The sequence below is a fragment of the Coregonus clupeaformis genome, chromosome 36 (genome assembly GCF_020615455.1).
Source record: "Coregonus clupeaformis isolate EN_2021a chromosome 36, ASM2061545v1, whole genome shotgun sequence".
Lineage (NCBI taxonomy): Eukaryota > Metazoa > Chordata > Actinopteri > Salmoniformes > Salmonidae > Coregonus > Coregonus clupeaformis.
The window spans coordinates 40,984,841-41,011,420 of NC_059227.1; the positions used below are offsets into that span (position 1 = coordinate 40,984,841).

The 26,580-nt window shown below is 46.4% G+C and overlaps 1 protein-coding gene across 3 annotated transcripts in view; it reads right to left on the reverse strand.

Moving 5' to 3' along the window:
* Positions 1-230: 230 nt before the first annotated feature.
* Positions 231-26,580, reverse strand: part of LOC121552807 (steroid hormone receptor ERR2-like) — an 85,785-nt gene continuing 59,435 nt past the window's right edge. For all 3 annotated transcript variants that reach the window (XM_045211206.1, XM_045211205.1, XM_045211207.1), the window contains 2 exons: positions 12,056-12,325; positions 231-1,416 (listed from right to left, as the gene is read on the reverse strand). In XM_045211206.1, the coding sequence (XP_045067141.1) occupies positions 1,172-1,416; positions 12,056-12,325 (515 nt within the window). In that variant the 3' untranslated portion in view covers positions 231-1,171. The remainder of the gene's footprint in view (positions 1,417-12,055; positions 12,326-26,580) is intronic.

Below are 26,580 nucleotides of genomic sequence, written 5' to 3' on the forward strand. Positions count from 1 at the left end.
AAAAACTCTGGGTGACAACAGAAGTCTGTGGGTTTGAAACATTAGAATGCTTTTTCTCAAGTAATTAAATTACATTTACATTTTACATTTACATTATTTAGCAGACGCTCTTATTCAGAGCGACTTACAGGAGCAATTAGGGTTAAGTGCCTTGCTCAAGGGCACATCGACAGATTTTTCACCTAGTTGGCTTGGGGATTAGAACCAGCGACCTTTCGGTTACTGGCACAACGCTCTTAACCACTAAGCTACCTGCCGCCCATGTTCTAAATCTGCGTCATGTTTTGTTTCCTTGCCGCGATACTTCCGCGATATTATCAAAATACCAGTGTCATGACACAACCGTATGACCGACTGTCACTGTAACTTCCTTCTCCATCAGATGTTTGAGTACTGTAACTAAATGCCACATGACACGTCTTTTCGTGTAAATGAGCTTGCTTGGCCAATTGAACTAATGGTATAGTCCCAAAAGTGTAAACCCCAACCATCTGGCATTGCAAGCATGACTCAAGCAAATGCTCAAAATATTTTGAAAGATTTTCGATTTTTATTTCAACCCCAGGTCTGGTTACGAAGAGCTCAAACTCTTACCCCTAAAGGTGAATGAATGTGTTTCTTTGATGAATAATATATCACAATAACGGCCAAAAAAATCCCCAACCCGTACAGGGGAATTTGACACAATATACAGTACATGTATATATCAGACTATAATGTTGTACAACTGAGAGAGAAAAAAACAAGAGAGAAAAAAGTGAATACTTGAGTGGCTCTAACCATTCAGATTTATCAGAACATATTATCAATATTCACACTTCAGTTTCAAGGTGAAAAGAACCAAACCTTCCATTAGCTACAGGTGATCTAGAGAAAAGGGTCTCTGCTTATAACAAGACCCACAGTTCTGTACACAGCATCTTTATATACACTACGATATCCTACAGCAAGCGTTTTATATTCACCCTTAAAATCAGTTTGCAGTTGTCTTTTTTTCCCCTCTAGTCGTCTTTTTTCTTCACTTCTTGACATGGGTTTCATTCCACAGAAACAACAATTAACTTTATCGTGTCACTGTCACAGGCCTCAATGGCATCGCCCCGCCTATTCACGGGATGTCCTTCATCCTCATTGGGCGATGCAGCTGTCCATCAAGCCTCCCGCCCAATTGTCAAGCCTTGGCCTCCAGCATCTCCAGGAAGAGTTTGTGCATGGGCACTTTCCCCTGCACCTTGATGCTGTAGAAGTGTTGCACGGCCTTGGCGGCGGTCTGACGGAGCAGGGGAAGGGTCATCAGCAGCTTTCCTGCCCGCCGAGGGTCCTCCAAGTGCCTGGCACCTTCTAAGTCCTGCAAGGCCTCATGGAGAGAGTCCTGGAGCCGCTGAACAGCTTCCACGTCCTCAATATGCATGGAGTCTATAGGGAGGGAGAGGAGGAGGAAGAGGGAAGGGGGAGAGAGAGAGAAAGAGGGGGAGAGAGCGAGAGAGAGATAGAAGTGAGGTAAAATAGAGAGAGGTGAGGTAGAGAGAGAGAGAGAGGTAAGGTGAGGTGAGATAGAAAGAGAGAGAGAGGTGAGGTAGAGAGAGAGAGGTGAGGTAGAGAGAGAGCGAGAGAGAGAGGTGAGAGAGAGGTGAGGTGAGGTGAGATGGAAAGAGAGAGAGAGAGAGAGAGGTGAGGTGAGATAGAAAGAGAGAGAGGTAAGGTGAGATAGAAAGAGAGAGAGAGGTGAGGTAGAGAGAGAGAGGTGAGGTAGAGAGAGAGCGAGAGAGAGAGGTGAGAGAGAGGTGAGGTGAGATGGAAAGAGAGAGAGAGAGAGGTGAGGTGAGATAGAAAGAGAGGTGAGGTAGAGAGAGAGAGAGAGAGAGAGAGAGAGGTGAGAGAGAGAGAGAGGTGAGATAGAGAGAGAAAGGTGAGGTGAGATAGAAAGAGAGAGAGGTGAGATAGAGAGAAAGAGAGAGAGAGGTGAGATAGAGAGAGAAAGGTGAGGTAGGAAGAGGTGAGGTAGAGAGAAAAATATAGAAACTTTGGTTGTCTTTTATTTAATGCCAACAAAAAGTAGCCCGCAAATAAAAACTTAGTTGTTCACAATTATTCCACCCCACTTTAAATTCTGTGGCTCCTTTTTAGCAAGCATAATTTAAAAAAAAAAGCTCTCTCCCTTTAGTTTATAGTTAATCACTGGACTTAAATAAATGTGTGTACGTGGCTTGGACTCCATGGAGAGGACGGCAAGGCTGTATAAATACAAATAAACTATGGATAGGAGGGGAACAATTAGTTATTTGTATCCCGGACCATATACTCTCATCTACTAATTAATTCAGATGGCTGCATTAGCTGTGTTTGTGTGTGTGCGAGTGCGTGTGTGTGTGTTTGTGTGTGTGTGTGTGTGCGAGTGCGTGTGTGTGTGCGTGCGTTAGCAGGGTATCTTTCAAGTAAACTCTAGCGGCAGAAGACATTCATTTCCATCAGAAAGAGAAAGCCTTAAAAACAACAATAAAATAAATACAACCAACCTGAAAAAAAAAACACACAGAAAACCTCCACTTCATATGAAGTCTACTTAGGCCAGGATTCAATCAATTGCAGACAGTGGTTTTCCGGATTGGGATAACGCTTTCAGAAGTGCATTTCATTTGCACAGCAGCATGTCCTGGATGGAGGGAGTTGACACTTGAAATGCCTTAGAAATCTTTGAACACAGGACCAAATCTTGGTTTGAACTTCTTTCTTTCACGAGAGACTGTGCACTGGCTGACACACCATGGGACTGCCCGTTCATAAATCACTGGATGACACACCATTGTTACAGGAGGGGGTCATAGTTCCGGAGCGACCCACTAGGTGTCATCCTCCGACAACCTTAGGCACCTCCTCACTCACAGTCGAGACTAATCATCATCCTATTGGTGTCACCTGTGTCTACCTGTTCACCTGTGTCTACCTGTTCACCTGTGTCTACCTGTTCACCTGTATATTTATGCTCTCACTTCCCTGTGTTCCCTTGCTCAGTTATCTCTTCTAGTTCCTCGATGCCAAGCAGTACGAATCAGTGTCTGATCGCGAGACGTATGTACAGGTACTTGAGAAGTGTTCTCCCTGTTTCATTGTTGTTTCAGTCGTAGTTACTATTTAGTATTTTTGCTGTCAGCCTGTTTTTGGAGACTAATTTGCTCCTCCTTTATTTTATCGTGACAAGTCTGTTGTTTTGTATCCTGGCTTCGGGACCACCAGTAAAGATCCTTGTTTCACCATCTCTGCTTACTGTCTATCCTGCACCGCACCTGGGTCACACCTCACACCAACCCTGACACACCATGGGACTGCCTGTTTATAAATTAAGTGTCAAATCCCTCCATTTTATTACAAAAAATTCCAGAGAATCAGGAACAGAGTAATAGTACTGTAAAAATAGAGGAGTGACAGAACATGTAAATGAGACAGAAAAAAGTAAAGTAGAGGGCTAATTACGTTCTTTAACTGACTGATTAATTGTCTTTTACCAGGCAGCCAGCTATCATCTGTGTAAATTACCTTTCTATCTGGGGAAATTAACTAGGCTACGTGGACCGCACGTGTGTTCTGTTCCACTCTGCATTTGGCCCTTCATGTTAATGCCGATGTGATCCTTCTCCGCGGCGTGTGTGTGTGTGTGTGTCTGTGTGTGCCTGTGTGTCTGTGTGTGTGCCTGTGTGTCTGTGTGTGTGTCTGTGTGTCTGTGTGTGTGTGTCTGTGTGTGTGTGTGTGTCTGTGTGTGTGTGTGTGTCTGTGTGTGTGTGTGTGTGTCTGTGTGTGTGTGTCTGTGTCTGTGTGTGTGTGTCTGTGTCTGTGTGTGTCTGTGTGTCTGTGTGTGTGTGTGTGTGTGTGTGTGTGTGTGTCTGTGTGTGTGTGTGTGTGTGTCTGTGTGTGTGTGTCTGTGTCTGTGTGTGTGTGTCTGTGTGTGTGTGTGTGTGTGTCTGTGTCTGTCTGTGTGTGTGTGTGTGTGTGTCTGTGTGTGTGTCTGTGTCTGTGTGTGTGTCTGTGTGTGTGTGTGTGTGTGTGTGTGTGTGTGTGTGTCTGTCTGTGTGTGTGTCTGTGTGTCTGTGTGTGTGTGTGTGTGTGTGTGTGTGTGTGTCTGTGTGTCTGTGTGTGTGTGTGTGTGTGTGTGTGTGTGTGTGTGTGTGTGTGTGTGTGTGTGTGTGTGTGTGTGTGAGTGTGTGTGTGTCTGTGTGTCTGTGTGTGTGTGTGTGTGTGTGTGTGTGTGTCTGTGTGTGTGTGTGTGTGTGTGTGAGTGTGTGTGTGAGTGTGTGTGTGTGTGTGTGTGTGTGTGTCTGTGTGTGTGTGTGTGTCTGTGTGTGTGTCTGTGTGTCTGTGTGTGTGTGTGTGTGTGTGTCTGTGTGTGTGTGTGTGTGTGTGTGTGTGTGTGTCTGTGTGTGTCTGTGTGTGTGTGTCTGTGTCTGTGTGAGTGTGTGTGTGAGTGAGTGTGTGTGTGTGTGTGTGTGTGTGTGTGTGTGAGTGTGTGTGTGAGTGTGTGTGTGAGTGTGTGTGTGAGTGAGAGGGGCAGAATGCAAAACTAACTTTGAAGAAACAATTTCCATGTAATCTGTCAGCAGGCTGGCGTCAATCCCGTCGATACCGCGCTAATTACCAAATCAATGGCCATGAATTGACACAGCTGTCACACAGACACACACAACAGATCTCTGTGAGACAATATTAAAACACACCGTGGCTGGCCTCTCTGATCCCCCTCTATCAACCACTCTGTCCCTCTCTGATCCCCCTCTATCAACCACTCTGTACCTCTCTGATCCCCCTCTATCAACCACTCTGTCCCTCTCTGATCCCCCTCTATCAACCACTCTGTCCCTCTCTGATCCCCCTCTACCAACCACTCTGTCCCTCTCTGATCCCCCTCTATCAACCACTCTGTCCCTCTCTGATCCCCCTCTATCAACCACTCTGTCCCTCTCTGATCCCCCCTCTATCAACCACTCTGTCCCTCTCTGATCCCCCTCTATCAACCACTCTGTCCCTCTCTGATCCCCCTCTATCAACCACTCTGTCCCTCTCTGATCCCCCTCTATCAACCACTCTGTCCCTCTCTGATCCCCCTCTATCAACCACTCTGTACCTCTCTTCTCATTCTGTTATACTTCTTACACCCTCCCTCACCTCCCTCCCTCTCCCCCACCCTCCCTCCCTCTCCTCCCTCCCTCCCTCTCCTCCCTCCCTCCCTCCCTCCCTCTCCCTCCCTCCCTCCCTCCCTCCCTCCCTCCTTCTCATCCCATTCATCTCCGTGGGGAGTTTGTCATCTGAATACTAAAGAGAAAGCTCCCTGCTCAGCATTTTTCATTTCTCAGTATGTCAGGCAGGAAGCAGGAGAAAAAAAGGCCTCCAAACAATAACTGATTAGCAGGGGGACAGGACCCTCCAAACAATAACTGATTAGCAGGGGGACAGGACCCTCCAAACAGTCACTGATTAGTAGGGGGACAGGACCCTCCAGACAGTCATTGATTAGTAGGGGGACAGGACCCTCCAGACAGTCATTGATTAGTAGGGGGACATGACCCTCCAAACAGTCATTGATTAGTAAGGGGACAGGACCCTCCAAACAGTCATTGATTAGTAAAGGGACAGGACCCTCCAAACAGTCATTGATTAGTAAAGGGACAGGACCCTCCAAACAGTCATTGATTAGTAAAGGGACAGGACCCTCCAAACAGTCATTGATTAGTAAAGGGACAGGACCCTCCAAACAGTCATTGATTAGTAAGGGGACAGGACCCTCCAAACAGTCATTGATTAGTAGGGAGACAGGACCCTCCAACCAGTCATTGATTAGTAGGGAGACAGGACCCTCCAACCAGTCATTGATTAGTAGGGAGACAGGACCCTCCAAACATTCATTAATTAGTAAGGGGACAGGACCCACCAAACAGTCATTGATTAGTAGGGGGACATGACCCTCCAAACATTCATTAATTAGTAAGGGGACAGGACCCACCAAACAGTCATTGATTAGTAGGGGGACATGACCCTCCAAACAGTTATTGATTAGTAAAGGGACAGGACCCTCCAAACAGTCATTGATTAGTAAGGGGACAGGACCCTCCAAACATTCATTAATTAGTAAGGGGACAGGACCCACCAAACAGTCATTGATTAGTAGGGGGACATGACCCTCCAAACAGTTATTGATTAGTAAAAGGGACAGGACCCTCCAAACAGTCATTGATTAGTAAGGGGACAGGACCCTCCAAACATTCATTAATTAGTAAGGGGACAGGACCCACCAAACAGTCATTGATTAGTAGGGGGACATGACCCTCCAAACAGTTATTGATTAGTAAAGGGACAGGACCCTCCAAACAGTCATTGATTAGTAGGGGGACAGGACCCTCCAACCAGTCACTGATTAGTAGGGGGACAAGACCCTCCAAACACTCATTGATTAGTAAGGGGACAGGACCCTCCAAACATTCCTTGATTATTAATAGGGGACAGGACCCTCCAAACATTCCTTGATTATTAATAGGGGACAGGACCCTCCAAACATTACTTGATTAGTAAGGGGACAGGACCCTCCAAACATTACTTGATTAGTAAGGGTACAGGACCCTCCAAACATTCCTTGATTATTAATAGGGAACAAGACCCTCCAAACAGTCATTGAGTAGTAGGTGGACAAGGCCGGCCTCATGAAAAGCAAACTGTTGACAGGAGAGCGGCATGTTCACATCGGAACAAACGATCCCCAACGCTCATTCCACTTCACTTAACACATTTTATTGACAGCCCCTGTTTTCCTAGTTAAATGCTAATGTACTGTGGAGGGCTTGGCGGGCAGCTATTGTTAGAGAGATCACTCCAGATTTTTGTCGAAATGTGTCGTTTTTGCAGGTCCCCAGGATGTCGGGAGACGCCGTGAAAACCGTCCACTAGGGGCAAAAATAGAAAACTCAAAACAGGTGCTTGTAGCTGGGATTTAACCGCCAGTGCATGGATCAGGAGCTCACTGATTATACCATTACACCATCCATCCACAATGGATCAGGAGCTCACTGATTACACCATTACACCATCCATCCACAATGGATCAGGAGCTCACTGATTATACCATTACACCATCCATCCACAATGGATCAGGAGCTCACTGATTATACCATTACACCATCCATCCACAATGGATCAGGAGCTCACTGATTATACCATTACACCATCCATCCACAATGGATCAGGAGCTCACTGATTATACCATTACACCATCCATCCACAATGGATCAGGAGCTCACTGATTACACCATTACACCATCCATCCACAATGGATCAGGAGCTCACTGATTACACCATTACACCATCCATCCACAATGGATCAGGAGCTCACTGATTATACCATTACACCATCCATCCACAATGGATCAGGAGCTCATTGATTATACCATTACACCATCCATCCACAATGGATCAGGAGCTCACTGATTATACCATTACACCATCCATCCACAATGGATCAGGAGCTCACTGATTATACCATTACACCATCCATCCACAATGGATCAGGAGCTCACTGATTATACCATTACACCATCCATCCACAATGTGTTATTAAGGCGAGTCTTGGCAGATTTGGGCACTAATAAACGGCTAAATTGGAACGCAGTGGCTGTACAGTAACACGCTATACATGACGGCAGAGCTCAGTGGCTGTACAGTAACATGCTATCCATGACGTCAGAGCTCAGTGGCTGGACAGTAACACGCTATCCATGACGTCAGAGCTCAGTGGCAGCACAGTAACATGCTATCCATGACGTCAGAGCTCAGTGGCTGTACGGTAACATGCTATCCATGACGTCAGAGCTCAGTGGCTGTACAGTAACACGCTATACATGACGTCAGAGCTCAGTGGCTGTACAGTAACATGCTATACATGACGTCAGAGCTCAGTGGCTGTACAGTAACATGCTATACATGAGGTCAGAGCTCAGTGGCTGGACAGTAACACGCTATCCATGACGTCAGAGCTCAGTGGCTGTACAGTAACATGCTATACATGACGTCAGAGCTCAGTGGCTGTACAGTAACATGCTATACATGACGTCAGAGCTCAGTGGCTGGACAGTAACATGCTATCCATGACGTCAGAGCTCAGTGGCAGCACAGTAACATGCTATCCATGACGTCAGAGCTCAGTGGCAGCACAGTAACATGCTATACATGACGTCAGAGCTCAGTGGCTGGACAGTAACATGCTATACATGACGGGTTGTTCTACATAGGCACAGGGGGAAAATCTGCCCTGGCAACACAATGTTATGAGTAGCTCCACCGAGCTACAATACTCTCACAATAAACAATCACCCACAAGGACAAGGGGGCAGAGGGAACACTTATACACAGACTAATTAGGGGATTAGAACCAGGTGTGTGTAATAGACAAGACAAGTGTGATGATGATTGGGGCGGCAGTGGTTAGTACTCCGGTGACGACGAACGCTGAAGCCTGCCCGAACAAGGAGGGGAGGCAGCCTCGGCCGAAGTCGTGACAGATTGGTATTTATAACGGGCCATTTTTTGGATTGCCTAAACAACAACAGTAATTGTGTGATGGCGGTGATGCAGGGCTGTGTTCCAAACAAAACAACTACAAGTGTTCTTGCTCTAGTTCCTCAACGGAACAGCTAGGAGAGCTCAATAAAGCAACTTATAGTTGAAGACTCTTCTTTGAGTCATAAAAGTGCATTGAAATGACTTAGGAACTGTGCACACTTTGGAGAGGTGTGAGGCCACTTGGAGACACCAGTTAGTCCTCTCACTCAAACCCTTGTCATTGTGTTTGTCTTATGTTGCACCTACCCCACATTGTCCAGGTATATTCTGTTACTGAATGTATCCAGAGTATTTTCAGATTTCGTTATCAACAACTGTGGCGAAAATAATAATAATTAATAATAATAATAATAATAATAATAATAATAATAATAATAATAATAATATGCCATTTAGCAGACGCTTTTATCCAAAGCGACTTACAGTTTTTATGTGTAAAATGCACATAAAATCAACAGTGTAATGTTTGGATTCAGTCTTGTGTCAGGTGAACTGTTGTGTCCTCACCTTGGGTCTAATCATTTCCCCCATAATCCCCAAACTGTTCCCTTTCAATTGCTACCATGGTTGCGCTTTTCATATTTCTTCTGTAAGAAACATTTAAACGTAGCCCTATCCACGTAGGCCGATTCCCCCGAGTGTAAAGGGTTAACTCTTAACCTAGTCAGAATGAAAGCCTTAACTTAACTGTAGAGTTGTTTCTGTGTGCCTAATATGACTCAAACGTCTGGAGCTCATGCAGGGGCGGTGTGCCTAAATACAGGATGTCGCCACTAGGGGGCAACAGTGAGCGATTTAATTCGCTAGCTTCGGCTCCAAGGTTCATGTCTTCAATTCCAGTGATGGGCAATCATTTTTGCAACTTCAAAATTTAACGTTTAGTGAAACGTGGAAAAACATATATTCTGCAGTTAGACTGTGAGAGCTTGTTGCTTGTTATATATATATATATATATATACATACAGTATCTCACAAAAGTGAGTACACCCCTCACATTTTTGTAAATATTTGAGTATATCTTTTCATGTGACAACACTGAAGAAATGACACTTTGCTACAATGTAAAGTAGTGAGTGTACAGCTTGTATAACAGTGTATATTTGCTGTCCCCTCAAAATAACTCAACACACAGCCATTAATGTCTAAACCGCTGGCAACAAAAGTGAGTACACCCCTAAGTGAAAATGTCCAAATTGGGCCCAAAGTGTCAATATTTTACATTTTAGTCATTTAGCAGACGCTCTTATCCGGAGCGACATACAGTTAGTGAGTGCATACATTATTATTATTATTTTCATACTGGCCCCCTGTGGGAATCGAACCCACAACCCTCTACCAACTGAGCTACATCCCTGCCGGCCATTCCCTCCCCTACCCTGGACGACGCTGGGCCAATTGTGCGTCGCCCCATGGATCTCCCGGTCGTAGCCGGATATGACAGAGCCTGGATTCGAACCAGGATCTCTAGTGGCACAGCTAGCACTGCGATGCAGTGCCTTAGACCACTGCGCCACTCGGGAGACATTTTTGTGTGGTCACCATCATTTTCCAGCACTGCCTTAACCCTCTTGGGCATGGAGTTCACCAGAGCTTCACAGGTTGCCACTGGAGTCCTCTTCCACTCCTCCATGACGACATCACGGAGCTGGTGGACGTTAGAGACCTTGCACTCCTCCACCTTCCGTTTGAGGATGCCACACAGATGCTCAACAGGGTTTAGGTCTGGAGACATGCTTGGCCAGTCCATCACCTTTACCCTCAGCTTCTTTAGCAAGGCAGTGGTCGTCTTGGAGGTGTGTTTGGGGTCGTTATCATGTTGGAATACTGCCCTGCGGCCCAGTCTCCGAAGGGAGGGGATCATGCTCTGCTTCAGTATGTCACAGTACATAGTTGGCATTCATGGTTCCCTCAATGAACTGTAGCTCCCCAGTGCCGGCAGCACTCATGCAGCCCCAGACCATGACACTCCCACCACCATGTTTGACTGTAGGCAAGACACTTGTCTTTGTACTCCTCACCTGGTTGCCGCCACACACGCTTGACACCATCTGAACCAAATAAGTTTATCTTGGTCTCATCAGACCACAGGACATGGTTCCAGTAATCCATGTCCTTAGTCTGCTCGTCTTCAGCAAACTGTTTGCGGGCTTTTTTGTGCATCATCTTTAGAAGAGGCTTCCTTCTGGGACGACAGCCATGCAGACCAATTTGATGCAGTGTGCGGCGTATGGTCTGAGCACTGACAGAGTGACCCCCCACCCCTTCAACCTCTGCAGCAATGCTGGCAGCACTCATACGTCTATTTCCCAAAGACAACCTCTGGATATGACGCTGAGCACGTGCACTCAACTTCTTTGGTCGACCATGGCGAGGCCTGTTCTGAGTGGAACCTGTCCTGTTAAACCGCTGTATGGTCTTGGCCGCCGTGCTGCAGCTCAGTTTCAGGGTCTTGGCAATCTTCTTATAGCCCAGGCCATCTTTATGTAGAGCAACAATTCTTTTTTTCAGATCCTCAGAGAGTTCTTTGCCATGAGGTGCCATGTTGAACTTCCAGTGACCAGTATGAGGGAGTGTGAGAGCGATGACACCAAATTTAACACACCTGCTCCCCATTCACACCTGAGACCTTGTAACACTAACGAGTCACATGACACCGGGGAGGGAAAATGGCTAATTGGGCCCAATGTGGACATTTTCACTTAGGGGTGTACTCACTTTTGTTGCCAGCGGTTTAGACATTAATGGCTCTGTGTTGTGTTATTTTGAGGGGACAGCAAATGTACACTGTTACACAAGCTGTACACTCACTACTTTACATTGTAGCAAAGTGTCATTTCTTCAGTGTTGTCACATGAAAAGATATACTCAAATATTTACAAAAATGTGAGGGGTGTACTCACTTTTGTGAGATACTAGATAGATAGATAGATAGATAGATAGAATAGATAGATAGATAGATAGATAGATAGATAGATAGATAGATAGATAGATAGAGAGAGAGCACTGACATTCACACACATTCTATACACACACACATGCACTCAGAAGAGGCAAGGGCGCACAACACACACACACACACACACACACACACACACACACACACACACACTATAGAGGCATTTAATTAAAGAGGCGTGTTGCTGAACCTTTTGTCCCATCTTATCTCAGACCGTCTGTGTTGAGGTGAGATAGAACATCACCTGACAATTTGTTTTGTTTTAATTCTTTGTTTGTTTTAATTATATGTCAGGTAGCAGATCTATTAGAGATTTACCATTCAGATGTACCAAACTGTCAAGCTTCAGGGGGGGGACTGTTTCCTGTGTCTCATTTTGTCAATATGTTTATATTAGTGTGTGTGTGTATGTGTGTGTGAGTGTGTGTGTGTGTGTGTGTGTGTGTATATGTGTGTGTTTGTTATGTTTTTGCATCTCTGGATCTCTGTCGTCCGTGTCCTACCTGAGTTGGCAAGGGCGATGGCCTTGAGCGTGACAAACTCCTCCCTCTCCATGCTCAGCTTCTTATAGCGGCGGACCAGAGGCAGGATGGCTACGTGCAGGTCCAGCAGGCCAGATAGACGAGCATGCTCCTCGTCCACCACATAGTCCTCAGCATACACCAGCTCCTCCTCACAGGCCAGCGAGCGGAACACGATGTTCAGGACCAGGATCTCCATCCATGCACTCTGCAGTAGACTCATCTGGTCTGCCAGAGACAGGCTAGAGAAGCCTATAGAAGGAGAGGAGAGAGGAGAGAGGTAGGTTTAGGTAAAGGTATACAAGGCGCTCATTCTGCAGTAGACTCATCTGGTCTGGTAGACAGGCTGGAGAATCCTGGGAGGGGAGGGAGATATAGATATTAAAAAGATGTAGGTTTATCAGGTATAGGATGATTGGATTATTGCTTTGTATTACAGTTCATTGTTTGTATTACAGTTCATTGATACAATCAGCAAGAGTGTTTTTTTGGGGATCTTGTATGTAAAGTAATGCTAGCGTTTTAGGACTAACAGTCGTATTGTGACTCTACTAATGACATGTCAAAGCTACCTCATGGCCCAGCAGGGTTTCCAACTCATGTACGCTACCGGTCAAAAGTTTTAGAACACCGACTCATTCAAGGGTTTTTCATAATTTTTACTATTTTCTACATTGTAGAAAAATAGTTAAGACATCAAAACTATGAAATAACACATATGGAATCATGTAGTAACCAAAAAAGTGTTAAACAAATCAAAATATATTTGAGATTTTTCAAAGTAGCCACCCTTTGCCTTGATGACAGCTTTGAAGACTCTTGGCATTCTCTCAACTAGCTTCATGAGGTAGTCACCTGGAATGCATTTCAATTAACAGGTATGCCTTCTTAAAAGTTTATTTGTGGAATACTTAATGCGTTTGAGCTAGGGGTGTAACGATCCATCTACTACATCGATGTATCGATTTATATTCCTATGATCCAACAACATCGATCTGTGCTCGGCGAGTTGGCCTTTTGGACAACATATATCGATCTAACATCGTTTTAAAATGTAATAAATCGATTGTATCGATACTAGGAAATAACCCATTGGATTTAAGCACGTCAGACTTTATATGGATGTTTTTTCTTAGCACTTTTAATGATAAAGGCTTTAAACATTACTCGATTCAGTCTGCCTATCCGTGACGTCATCGCGCCAGCAGCAGCGCAAAGGCGCCAAGACAACAAAACAAAGCATGGCGGACAACAGAGGAGAAGCGGACAACAGAGGAGAAGCGGACAACAGAGGAGAAGCGGACAACAGAGGAGAAGCGGACAACAGAGGAGAAGCCGACGAGCGAGAAATTATCAAGCCACCATTGCGGTCCTTACAAGAAACAGGAATCTAGGAAACTTCACCTGCACTGTCCAGTATCCAGGTATTTATTTCAGTCACACTGGTTGAATTTTTGGCTAAAAGGTTACTGAATCGATTTCAAGTCACTGAATCGTTTCGGATCGTATCGTTCTAAATGAACCAATATCGTCCTTGAATCGTATCGACAACCACGAATCGTGATACAAATCGAATCGTTGTTAAAACGAATCGTTACACCCCTAGTTTGAGCCAATCAGTTGTGTTGTGACAAGGTAGGGGGGTATACAGAAGATAGTCCTATTTGGTAAAAGACCAAGTACATATTATGGCAAGAACAGCTCAAATAAGCAAAGAGAAACAACAGTCCATCATTACTTTAAGACATGAAGGTCAGTCAATATTGAACATTTCAAGAACTTTGAAAGTTTCTTCAAGTGCAGTCGCATTAACCATCAAGCGCTATGATGAAACTGGCTCTCATGAGGACCGCCACAGGAAAGGAAGACCCAGAGTTACCTCTGCTGCAGAGGATAAGTTCATTAGAGTTACCAGCCTCAGAAATTGCAGCCCAAATAAATGCTTCACAGAGTTCAAGTAACAGACACATCTCAACATCAACTGTTCAGAGGGGACTGTGTGAATCAGGCCTTCATGGTTGAATTGCTGCAACAACAAAAAAACACTACTAAAGGACACCAATAAGAAGAAGATACTTGCTTGTGCCAAGAAACACGAGCAATGGACATTAGACCGGTGGAATTTTGTCCTTTGGTCCAAATTGGAGATTTTTGGTTCCAACCGCCATTTCTTTGTGAGACGCGGTGTGGGTGAACGGATGATCTCCGCATGTGTATTTCCCCCGTAAAGCATGGAGGAGGAGGTGTTATGGTGTGGGGGTGCTTTGCTGGTGACACTGTCTGTGATTTCTTTAGAATTCAAGGCACACTTAACCAGCATTGCTACCACAGCATTCTGCAGCGATACGCCATCCCATCTGGTTTGAGATTAGTGGGACTCTCATTTGTTTTTCAACAGGACAATGACCCAACACACCTCCAGGCTGTGTAAGGGCTATTTTACCGAGAAGGAGAGTGATGGAGTGCTGCATCAGATGACCTGGCCTCCACAATCCCCCCGAGGAGATCTGTTCCTGGTTACACTCGCTCGTCCACGAATCCCACCTCGCCTCCGAGGAATCCCGGAAGTTCACGAAGTCTACAGTGCCGAGAGAATCCGAGGTCACCCGAGTTCCCTCGGGAATCACAGAGGACAGTCGACTCGTCTCCTCCAGAGCCCATGCAACTGGGCAGGGCTAGATTGTCTCCTGTTGAATGCTTGCGCAGACTGAGCACCAAGAGCTGTCTGTATTGTGGTACTACAGGACATTACATATCTACCTGTCCATTAACAGACCAGGCTCATCAGTAGGTACCAGTGCGCTGGTGAGCAGTACGGGGAGTTTCCAATCTCCCCTTACTCGTACCCCTCTTCATGCCATCCTTCTGTGGGGTGACCGGTCCAAAACTCTCCGGGTGCTCATTGACTCTGGGGCCGACGAGAGTTTTATGGACACTACCCTGGTTGTTGGAGCTGAAATCTCCACACAACCCCTCTCCGTTCCCATGGACGTCACTGCGCTGGATGGGCGCTCAATTGGTAGAGTCACCCACTATATGGTTCCTACCGACCTGCGAGTGTCATGTAATCACAGTGAGTCTATACAGTTCCTGCTTATCGAATCCCCTTATGTACCTGTGGTTTTGGGGTTTCATGGCTCCAGAAGCACAATCCCCTGATCGACTGGGCTACTGGATCTATCATGGGTTGGAGCCCGTTCTGTCACGCACATTGTCTGAAGTCAGAGCAGCCTGCCCCGGGACGTCTTTCTGCGGGCTTGGGAAAAGCCTTGGATCTCTCCGCCACTCCCGCGGAGTACCAGGACCTCCAGGAGATTTTCAACAAGGCTCGTGCCACATCTCTTCCTCCGCATCAACCCTATGACTGCGCCATCGACCTTCTCCCAGGCACAACACCGCCTCGGGGGGCGGATTTATTCCCTGTCGGGTCTGGAGACCAAGACTATGGAAAGGTACATTGGGGACTCTCTCTCATCTGCCACCCCACCGGCGCAGGGTTCTTCACCACCTCAAGCTGAACCTCGGCAAGATGGAGCTGCTCTTCCTCCCGGGGAAGGACTGCCCGTTCCATGATCTCGCCATCACGGTTGACAACTCCGTTGTGTCCTCCAAGAGTGCAAAGAGCCTTGGCGTGACCCTGGACAACACCCTGTCGTTCTCCGCTAACATCAAGGTGGTGACCCGGTCCTGTAGGTTCATGCTCTACAACATTCGCAGAGTACGACCCTGCCTTACACAGGAAGCGGCACAGGTCCTAATCCAGGCACTTGTCATCTCCCGTCTGGATTACTGCAACTTGCTGTTGGCTGGGCTCCCTGCCTGTGCCATTAAACCCCTACAACTCATCCAGAACGCCGCAGCCCGTCTGGTGTTCAACCTTCCCAAGTTCTCTCACGTCACCCCACTCCTCCGCACACTCCACTGGCTTCCAGTTGAAGCTCACATCTGCTTCAAGACCATGGTGCTTGCCTACGGAGCTGTGAGGGGAACGGCACCTCCGTACCTTCAGGCTCTGATCAGTCCCTACACCCAAACGAGGGCATTGCGTTCATCCACCTCTGGCCTGCTGGCCCCCCTACCTCTGCGGAAGCACAGTTCCTGCTCAGCCCAGTCAAAACTGTTCGCTGCTCTGGCACCCCAATGGTGGAACAAGCTCCCTCACGATGCCAGGACAGCGGAGTCACTCACCACCTTCTGGAGACACTTTAAACCCCACCTCTTTAAGGAATACCTGGGATAGGATAAAGTAATCCTTCTATCCCCCCTTACCCCACCCCAAAGAGAAAAAATATATATATATATTGTAAAGTGGTTGTCCCACTGGCTATCATAAGGTGAATGCACCAATTTGTAAGTCGCTCTGGATAAGAGCTGCTAAATGACGTAAATGTAATGTAAATGTAAATAGGCCTACAGTGGATTGATACATATAATTACTATTGGAGTGTATAATTGGTGTTTACATCAAATTTAATAAAATGAAAGATAAAAAAATTAAAAATAAAGAAAGTAGAATCAAAATTGAGCGTCTGCTAAATGACGAAAATGTAAATGAAAATGTAAAAAGGACAAAACCCTGTGTCCGTGTATCGACTACCAGGGCCTTAATGACATAACAGTTAAAAACCGTTACCCGCTACCACTCATCTCCTCAGCTTTCGAGCCTCTCCAGGGGGCTACGATCTTCTCTGAGTTGGAACTTCGGGAATGCCTACCATCTGGTACGAACACGGGAAGGAGACTAATGGAAGACAGCTAGCGGGCACTCTGAGTACCTGGTGATGCCATTCCAGGCCCTGGTCAACGATGTGCTCCGCGACATGTTGAACCGGTTTCGTGTTTGTCTACCTCGACGACATCCTTGTTTTTTTTCCCGGTCAGCTCAAGAGCACGTCCGACAGGTCCTCCAGCGTCTCCTGGAGAACCAGCTGTTTGTTAAAGCAGAGAAATGTGAATTCCATCGCTCCACCATCTCCTTCCTAGAATACGTCATCGCTGCAGGAAATGTTCAGATGGATTCTGACAAGGTGAGAGCGGTGGTGGATTGGCCTCAACCCACATCCAGAGTGCAGCTGCAACGTTTCCTGTGGTTTGCTCATTTCTACCGCTGCTTAATCCGGGGTTACAGCACCCTGGTTACAGCTCCCTGGTTACAGCACCCTGGTTACAGCACCCTGGCTACAGCACCCTGGCTACAGCACCCTGGTTACAGCACCCTGGCTACAGCACCCTGGCTACAGCACCCTGGCTACAGCACCCTGGTTACAGCACCCTGGCTACAGCACCCTGGCTACAGCACCCTGGCTACAGCACCCTGGTTACAGCACCCTGGCTACAGCACCCTGGCTACAGCACCCTGGTTACAGCACCCTGGCTACAGCACCCTGGCTACAGCACCATGGCTACAGCACCCTGGCTACAGCACCCTGGCTACAGCACCCTGGTTACAGCACCCTGGCTACAGCACCCTGGTTACAGCACCCTGGCTACAGCACCCTGGTTACAGCACCCTGGCTACAGCACCATGGCTACAGCACCATGGCTACAGCACCATGGCTTCCCCCATCTCAGCACTCACCTCTCCCGAGATTCTTTTCACGTGGTCGCCAGCAGCTGACCGGGCGTTCTCGGACCTCAAGTATCGATTCACTACAGCTCCCATCTTAATCCATCCGGACCCGTCCCGTCTGTTAGTGGTGGAGGTCCAAGCATCGATTCACTACAGCTCCCATCTTAATCCATCCGGACCCGTCCCGTCTGTTAGTGATGGAGGTCCAAGCATCGATTCACTACAGCTCCCATCTTAATCCATCCGGACCCGTCCCGTCAGTTAGTGGTGGAGGTCCAAGCATCGATTCACTACAGCTCCCATCTTAATCCATCCGGACCCGTCCCGTCAGTTCGTGGTGGAGGTCCAAGCATCGATTCACTACAGCTCCCATCTGAATCCATCCGGACCCGTCCCGTCTGTTAGTGGTGGAGGTCCAAGTATCGATTCACTACAGCTCCCATCTTAATCCATCCGGACCCGTCCCGTCTGTTAGTGGTGGAGGTCCAAGCATCGATTCACTACAGCTCCCATCTTAATCCATCCGGACCCGTCCCGTCAGTTTGTGGTGGAGGTCGACACCTTGGATGTCGGAGTGGGGGCCTGTCCTGTCCCAGCGTTTTTTTCCCCCAGGACCAAAAGCTGCATCCCTGCGCCTTCCTTTTCCCATCGTCTTAACCCCGCTGAGAGGAACTATGACTTGGGAAACCGAGAGCTACTCGCAGTTAAGATGGCGTTGGAGGAGTGGAGGCACTGGTTTGAGGGGGGCGGAACATCCATTCTTAGTGTGGACTGACGACAAGAATCTCTGCACCGCCAAGCGCCTCAACTCAAGGCAGGCTCGATGGGCCCTGTTATTCACTCGCTTTATTTTCACTATCTCCTACCGCCCTGGGTCCAAGAATGTCAAACCTGACATGCTCTCACACCTGTATAGCCACACTGCTACACCGTCTGACCCCGAAACCATCCTCCCTACCTCCTGTCTTGGCGGCTGCACTGATCTGGGGTATAGAGGGCCAGGTCCGTAAGGCACAGCGGTGGGGGGCCCGGCTAACTGGATGTTTGTTCCGGACTATGCACGTTCTCCTGTCCCGGAATGGGCCCATTCCTCTAGACTCCCCTGCCATCCTGGCTCCCGTCGGACCTTGGCTTTCGTCCGACAACGTTTTTGGTGGCCCACCATGGTTCCTGACGTCTCCAAGTTCATCACCACCTGCACTGTGTGTGCGCAGAATTAGACTCCGCAGCAAGCTCTGGTGGGCCTCCTTCAACCACTCCCTGTTCCTCACCGCCCCTGGTCTAATATATCCTTGGACTTCTTCACTGGTCTCCCTCCGTCATGGCAACACCGCCATCCTAACGGTGGTGGATAGGTTTTCCAAAGCCGCCCATTTTATTATCCTTCCCAAGTTGCACTCAGCCAGTTCTGGAAGGTGTTCTACGCCCTCATTGGGTCGTCGGCCAGACTGTCCTCTAGCTCTCATACCCAGTCTAACGGCCAGTCAGAGTGAGCCAATCATCGTTGCCTCGTCTCCACCAACCCCACCAACTGGAGCCAGCAACTACGCAACTACGCCCACAACACCCTTCCCTGCTTGGCCACTGGCCTCTCACCCTAACATTAGACTACTGTTCTGACCCTCCCTTCTATAACATTAGACTACTGTTCTGACCCTCCCTTCTATAACATTAGACTACTGTTCTGACCCTCCCTTATATTTATTTTCAACTCTCCATTTCACAGATTTTCTCTTATTGAGTTAAACTCAGACATAGTCCTTTTTGCCTAAGTGGATCGACGTAAACTTTTTTTCTGCCCAAGTTCTCAAAAAGCATTTGTCAGTTGTTGTGTATTTGCAGCAGACAGCTTGGCCCTAAAGGTTAGACGACACACTAACGCCAGATAAAAAGAATGAAAGAAAAATGTAGCCCATAGATATGAATTGCACAAGAATTGTGCTCAGTTGGTAGAGCATGGCGCTTGCAACGCCAGGGTTGTGGGTTCGTTTCCCACGGGGGGGCCAGTATGAAAATGTATGCACTCACTAACTGTAAGTCTCTCTGGATAAGAGCGTCTGCTAGATGACTACAATTTAATTATATATTTATGGATTTGTAATGCATCGTTTTCTCTTTATTCAACCCGTCTTTACATCACCCATAAGCCCCACTCAGTGGCACACTAAGTGTGTCCCAAATCACATCCTCTTCCCTATATAGCGCACTACGTTGGACCAGGACCCATTTAACCAGATCCCTATGGGCCCTGGTCCAAAGTAGTCCACTATGTAGGGGATAGAGTCTCATTTGGGACTCCCCCCCCACTCTGTCACCATTACACTACCAAAGGGGGGCGGAGTTGCAATCTACTGTTAGAGATAGGCTGCAGAGCTCTATCATACTATCCAGGTCTGTGCTCAAACAGTTTGAGCTCCTACTTCTAAAAAATCCACCTTTCTCAACTGGTTTACCTGGTTAAATAAACGTGAAATAAAACATAAAATTAAATTAAAACACTACCTTAGGCTTAGGCTACGAACAAATGCCAGATAACCTGGTCCTCTGTAGCTCAATTGGTAGAGCATGGCGCTTGTAACGCCAGGGTAGTGGGTTGGATCCCCGGGACCACCCATACGTAAAAATGTATGCACACATGACTGTAAGTCGCTTTGGATAAAAGCGTCTGCTAAATGGGATATTATATACTATTATTATAACCCTGCCTCCCTTTAGGATGGGTCTCTAATCCACGGAGAAGGGACTTTGTTAGCTAAATACATTTATCAATCAACCAACCAATCATCCAATCAATCAATCAACCAATCAATCAAAATGTATTTGTGTACAGATGTTTTAAATTTATTTTACAAATGCATTTGTCAATATCTGTTGCTCCTCATATAGTCCCTGGATGGTCTGAACAATAGACAAAATATATCTAACAAGATCTCACAGTCTTACCAATTTGACTTCAGGTTCTGACGTTTATCCAAGTTTCTCCAAATGTCAAATTTAGAAGTTGCTCGAAACATCAAATTTAGAAGTATTTTTGACATCCTATTTTTGCTCCTCCTGGGTTTCTCCTCCTGGGTCATTTTTTCTTTCTCCTTTTGTTTGTTTGTTACTTTTACCCCTTTTCCCCAATTTTGTGATATCCAATTGGTAGTTACAGTCTTGTCCCATCAGTGCAACTCCCGTATAGACTCGGGAGAGGTGAAGGTCGAGAGCCATGCGTCCTCCGAAACACAACCCTGCCAAGCCGCACTGCTTCTTGACACACTGCTCGCTTAAGTCAGCCACACCACTGTGTCGGAGGAAACACCGTACAACTGCCGACCGAAGTCAGCGTGCATGCGCCCGGCCCGCCACAAGGAGTCGCTAGAGAGCAATGGGACAAGGACATCCAGGCCGGCCAAACCCTCCCCTAACCCGGCCGACGCTGGGCCAACTGTGCGCCGCCTCATGGGTCTCCCGGTCGCGGCCGGCTGCGACACAGCCTGGGATCGAACCCAATCGTCACATTTCTAAGTTGCTCCAAACGTCAAATTTCGAAGTTAAGGGTTAAGGTTTGGGATAGGTTTGGGATAGGATTGGGATAGGGTTGGGATAGGGCTGGGATAGGGCTGGGATAGGGTTGGGATAGGGTTGGGATAGGGTTGGGATAGGGTTGGGATAGGGCTGGGATAGGGTTGAAGTTCAAGTGCAGCCGTTTTCATCCTAATATCAAATCATTTCTGGGTAACAAGGAAGTACCTTACTGAGATTGGTTGGCAGGTAGCGTAGCGGTTAGATTGGTTGGCAGGTAGCGTAGCGGTTAGATTGGTTGGCAGGTAGCGTAGCGGTTAGATTGGTTGGCAGGTAGCGTAGCGGTTAGATTGGTTGGCAGGTAGCGTAGCGGTTAATCGCATTGGTAAGCACACTTTATTATTCCAACCTCATAGTGCGGAAATATGTAAAACACAAGGAAAATCAAGTGTTTGACTGCACTGGGCCTTTAAAACAAAACATTTAAAACGAGTGTCTACCACTGGGATTGACCACGCAACCCTTAAGATCCAGAGTCATGGGAATACACCACCCCCGTCCAGTGGTGTAAAGTACTGAAGTAAAAATTCTTGAAAGTACTACCTAAGTAGTTTTTTTGGGGTATCTGTACTTTACTTTACTATTTATAATTTTTCACAACTTTTACTTTTACTTCACTACATTCATAAAGAAAATTATGTACTTTTTTACTCCGTACATTTTCCCTGACACCCAAAAGTACTCGCTACATTTCGAATGCTTAGCAGGACAGGAAAATGGTCTAATTCACGCACTTATCAAGAGAACATCCCTGGTCATCCCTACTGGTGGACTCACTAAACACATGCTTCATTTGTAAATTATATCTGAGTGTTGGAACGTGCCCCTGGCTGTCCGTAAATAAATAAAAAACTAGAAAATTGTGCCGTCTGGTTTGCTTAATATAAGTAATGTGAAATTATTTATACTTTAACTTTTGATACTTAAGTATATTTTAGCAATTACATTTACTTTTGATACTTAAGTATATTTAAAACCAAATACTTTTACTCAAGTGGGATTTTACTGGGTGACTTTCACTTTTACTTGAGTCATTTTCTATTAAGGTATCTTTACTTTTACTAAAATATGACAACTATGTACTTTTTCCACCACAATACCCTAGCAAAACCCTGCCTACTGGATAGTAATAGCTCTCACTGTTGCCCCCTAGTGGCCGGTTTTAAAGGCCTTTCCCGACATCCTCAGGACATGGACAGATGTCCAATTTCGACGTCAATCTTGAGCGATCTGGCTGGGTATATCATTGGTCCCTCTCTTCACACTGAGGAGACATTTGTTAGTCAAATCAATCAATAGATCAATCAATCAGACATATGTCGGTCTTTTTATTAACAGCATCCATGGCCAAAAACAGACATATTCGTTCCCCCATCAACTGCAACCCATCAACCGCCCGAACTAGATGTACTAAATACCAAGTGTCATACAAAGAAGATAGAGAGAAAGAGAGGAGTGAGAGAGAGAGAGAGAGAGAGAGAGAGAGAGAGAGAGACAGGAGACAGAGAGAGAGAGAGAGAGACAGAGACAGACAGAGACAGAGAGAGAGAGAGAGAGAGAGAGAGAGAGAGAGAGAGCAGGAGAGAGAGAAGAGTGCTTGGGTCTCATTGATTAGCAGATAGTAATCAGCTCTCTGAATGCAAAGGGTATTGATCCAGGCTTCTGATCTGACACACACTACACTGATAGAAGACATCCGCAAAACAACACACACACACACACACACACACACACACACACACACACACACACACAATGCTGATGGAGGACATCTGCTACACATTGGGAGAATGGTGGTTTGGGGTGTTATAGTTGGGACCAGCGGATCAACAAATGGCGATGCTATGTTTTCTTCGCACATTTAACCTCTACGGGATCGGTGTCCCGTATACGTGACGGTTGAGCTAACGTTGACTGTAGTAGTGACAGCAAACCTTCCAGGACATAGACATGTCTTATATGGGCAGAAAGCATAAATTCTTGTTAATCTAACTGCACTGTCCAATTTACAGTAGCTATTACAGTGAAAAAATACCATGCAATTGTTTGAGGAGAGTGCACAACAACAAAAAACTTATCACGGCAACTGGTTTGATACATTCACCTCTGAAGGTAAATAATGTACTTACATTCAGTAATCTTGCTCTGATTTGTCATCCTAAGGGTCCCAGAGATAAAATGTAGCATAGTTTGTTTGATAAAATCAATTTTTATATTCAAATGTAGGAACTGGGTTCTACAGTTTGAACCCTTGCTGTCTCTGGTCCCACACCCACCCCGCCCGGCCATCTAGATGTGTGAAAGTTAGTGTATAAGCTAATGATCCATCATATATGACATTCCTGGGAGTGTGTAAACCTACATTTTGTATTACCATATCATTTTGTATATTTTCTATAGTTATGTACTTGAAAAATGTATCAATTGACCAATTCGGCACATTTGGGCACACTTGATACAAAATAGTCCAGTATTGCAATGCTTCACTGGATCAATCTGAAACTTTGCACACACATTGCTGCCATCTAGTGGCCAAAATCTAAATTGCGCCTAAACTGCAATATTATATTGGGGCCTTTCACTGCATTTCAAAGATGATGGAACAAAACAATAAATAGAAAACACATGTTTTTTTGTTTGTATTATCTTTTACCAGATCTAATGTGTTATGTTCTCCTACATTAATTTCACATTTCCACAAACTTCAAAGTGTTTCCTTTCAAATGGTATCAAGAATATGCATATCCTTGCTTCATGTCCTGAGCTACAGGCAGTTAGATTTGGGTATGTCATTTTAGGCGAAAATGGATCCTTTTAGGCGAAAATTGATCATTTTAGGCGAAAATGGATCCTCATCAAATTCAACTGTTCCCTTTCTTTTTCCTCTCTCTCTTTCCCTCTCCTCTGCCCTCGCCCCTTCCTCTCTCTCTTTCCCTCTTCCTCTGCCCTCGCCCCTTTCTCTCTCTCTTTCCCTCTTCCTCTGCCCTCGCCCCTTTCTCTCTCTCTTTCCCTCTTCCTCTGCCCTCGCCCCTCTCTCTCTCTTTCCCTCTTCCTCTGCCCTCGCCCCTCTCTCTCTTTCCCTCTTCTTCTGCCCTCGCCCCTTTCTCTCTCTCTTTCCCTCTTCCTCTTCCCTCGCCCCTTTCTCTCTCTCTTTCCCTCTTCCTCTGCCCTCGCCCCTTCCTCTCTCTCTTTCCCTCTTCCTCTGCCCTCGCCCCTTTCTCTCTCTCTTTCCCTCTTCCTCTGCCCTCGCCCCTTCCTCTCTCTCTTTCCCTCTTCCTCTGCCCCTCGCCCCTCTCTCTCTCTTTCCCTCTTCTTCTGCCCTCGCCCCTCTCTCTCTCTTTCCCTCTTCTTCTGCCCTCGCCCCTTCCTCTCTCTCTTTCCCTCTTCCTCTGCCCTCGCCCCTTTCTCTCTCTTTCCCTCTTCCTCTGCCCTCGCCCCTTCCTCTCTCTCTTTCCCTCTGCCCTCGCCCCTCTATCTCTCTTTCCCTCTTCCTCTGCCCTCGCCCCTCTCTCTCTTTCCCTCTTCTTCTGCCCTCACCCCTCTCTCTCTTTCCCTCTTCTTCTGCCCTCGCCCCTTTTTCCACTCCATTTTCTGAAGTGATGGAGTGACTTCCTGGCTCCCCGGAGCCTTACAGAGCTTCAGGTACATCGCTCTGAGAGGTGACTGAGTTAAGTGGTGCTCTGCAGGGTGATTCTCTCTGATCAAATATCAACATCTCACTGCACTGATGATTTACTGCCCTTTCAACAAACATGACACCATACCGAGCAACCGGAAAGGGAATGTCTATATCTCTGTGTAAAGTACAGGTATATTTAATTGATGATTTCACTTTTTTTTCTTGACAAGATGTCTTTGTTATTAAGGCTGTTGCTAAACGTAGCTGATATACTTCTATATATACAGATGCATAAGATTTGTTTGTTTCTAAACTAATACAAATGCATTATCTCTGTCTGGAAGTCGTCAGTACCATTATCTCTGTCTGGAAGTTACCAGAAGGTAGTAGTAGTCTTATAATGCGGTAAAGTTCTAGAAATATTATATAACGGAGGTCTAATTTGTCTGTGGTGGAGCTTAAAGCTTTTTCTCATAGAGCTCTAATAGACAGCAGTTCTCCCCGCTATCATTACAGGCCTCCTGTAATCAACCCCGCTATCATTACAGGCCTCCTGTAATCAACCCCGCTATCATTACAGGCCTCCTGTAATCAACCCCGCTATCATTACAGGCCTCCTGTAATCAACCCCCGCTATCATTACAGGCCTCCTGTAATCAACCCCGCTATCATTACAGGCCTCCTGTAATCAACCCCGCTATCATTACAGGCCTCCTGTAATCAACCCCGCTATCATTACAGGCCTCCTGTAATCAACCCCGCTATCATTACAGGCCTCCTGTAATCAACCCCGCTATCATTACAGGCCTCCTGTAATCAACCCCGCTATCATTACAGGCCTCCTGTAATCAACCCCGCTATCATTACAGGCCTCCTGTAATCAACCCCGCTATCATTACAGGTCTCCTGTAATCAATCCTGCTATCATTACAGGCCTCCTGTTACAGGCCTCCTATTACCAGACCATCAGACTGTTGTACAATTTCTATTACCAGGCCATCAGACTGTTGAACAGCATTAATATGGCGTTGTTCCCCCTCTTTGCTGCTATAACAGCCTCCACTCTTCTGGGGAGGCTTTCCACTAGATGTTGGAACATTGCTGCGGGGATTTGCTTCAATTCAGCTACAAGAGCATTAGTGAGGTCGGGCACTGATGTTGGGCGATTAGGCCTGGCTCGCAGTCAGCGTTCCAATTCATCCCAAAGGTGTTAGACGGAGTTGAGGTCAGGGCTCTGTGCAGGCCAGTCAAGTTCTTCCACACCGATCTCGACAAACCATTTCTGTATGGACCTAGCTTTGTGCACGGGGGCATTGTCATGCTGAAACAGGAAAGGGCCTTCCCCAAACTGTTGCCACAAAGTTGGCCCTAATTGCTACTGTAAGTCGCTCTGGAAAAGAGCGTCTGCTAAAATGACTAATTATTTAATTAATGACATTCGGAGATTGTCAAGCCAAGCCTTCGATACTAGGTACAGTGGGGAGAACAAGTATTTGATACACTGACGATTTTGCAGGTTTTCCTACTTACAAAGCATGTAGAGGTCTGTAATTTGTATCATAGGTACACTTTAACTGTGAGAGGCGGAATCTAAAACAAAAATCCAGAAAATCACATTGTATGATTTTTAAGTAATTAATTTGCATTTTATTGCATGACATAAGTATTTGATACATCAGAAAATCCAAACTTTATATTTGGTACAGAAACCTTTGTTTGCAATTACAGAGATCATACGTTTCCTGTAGGTCT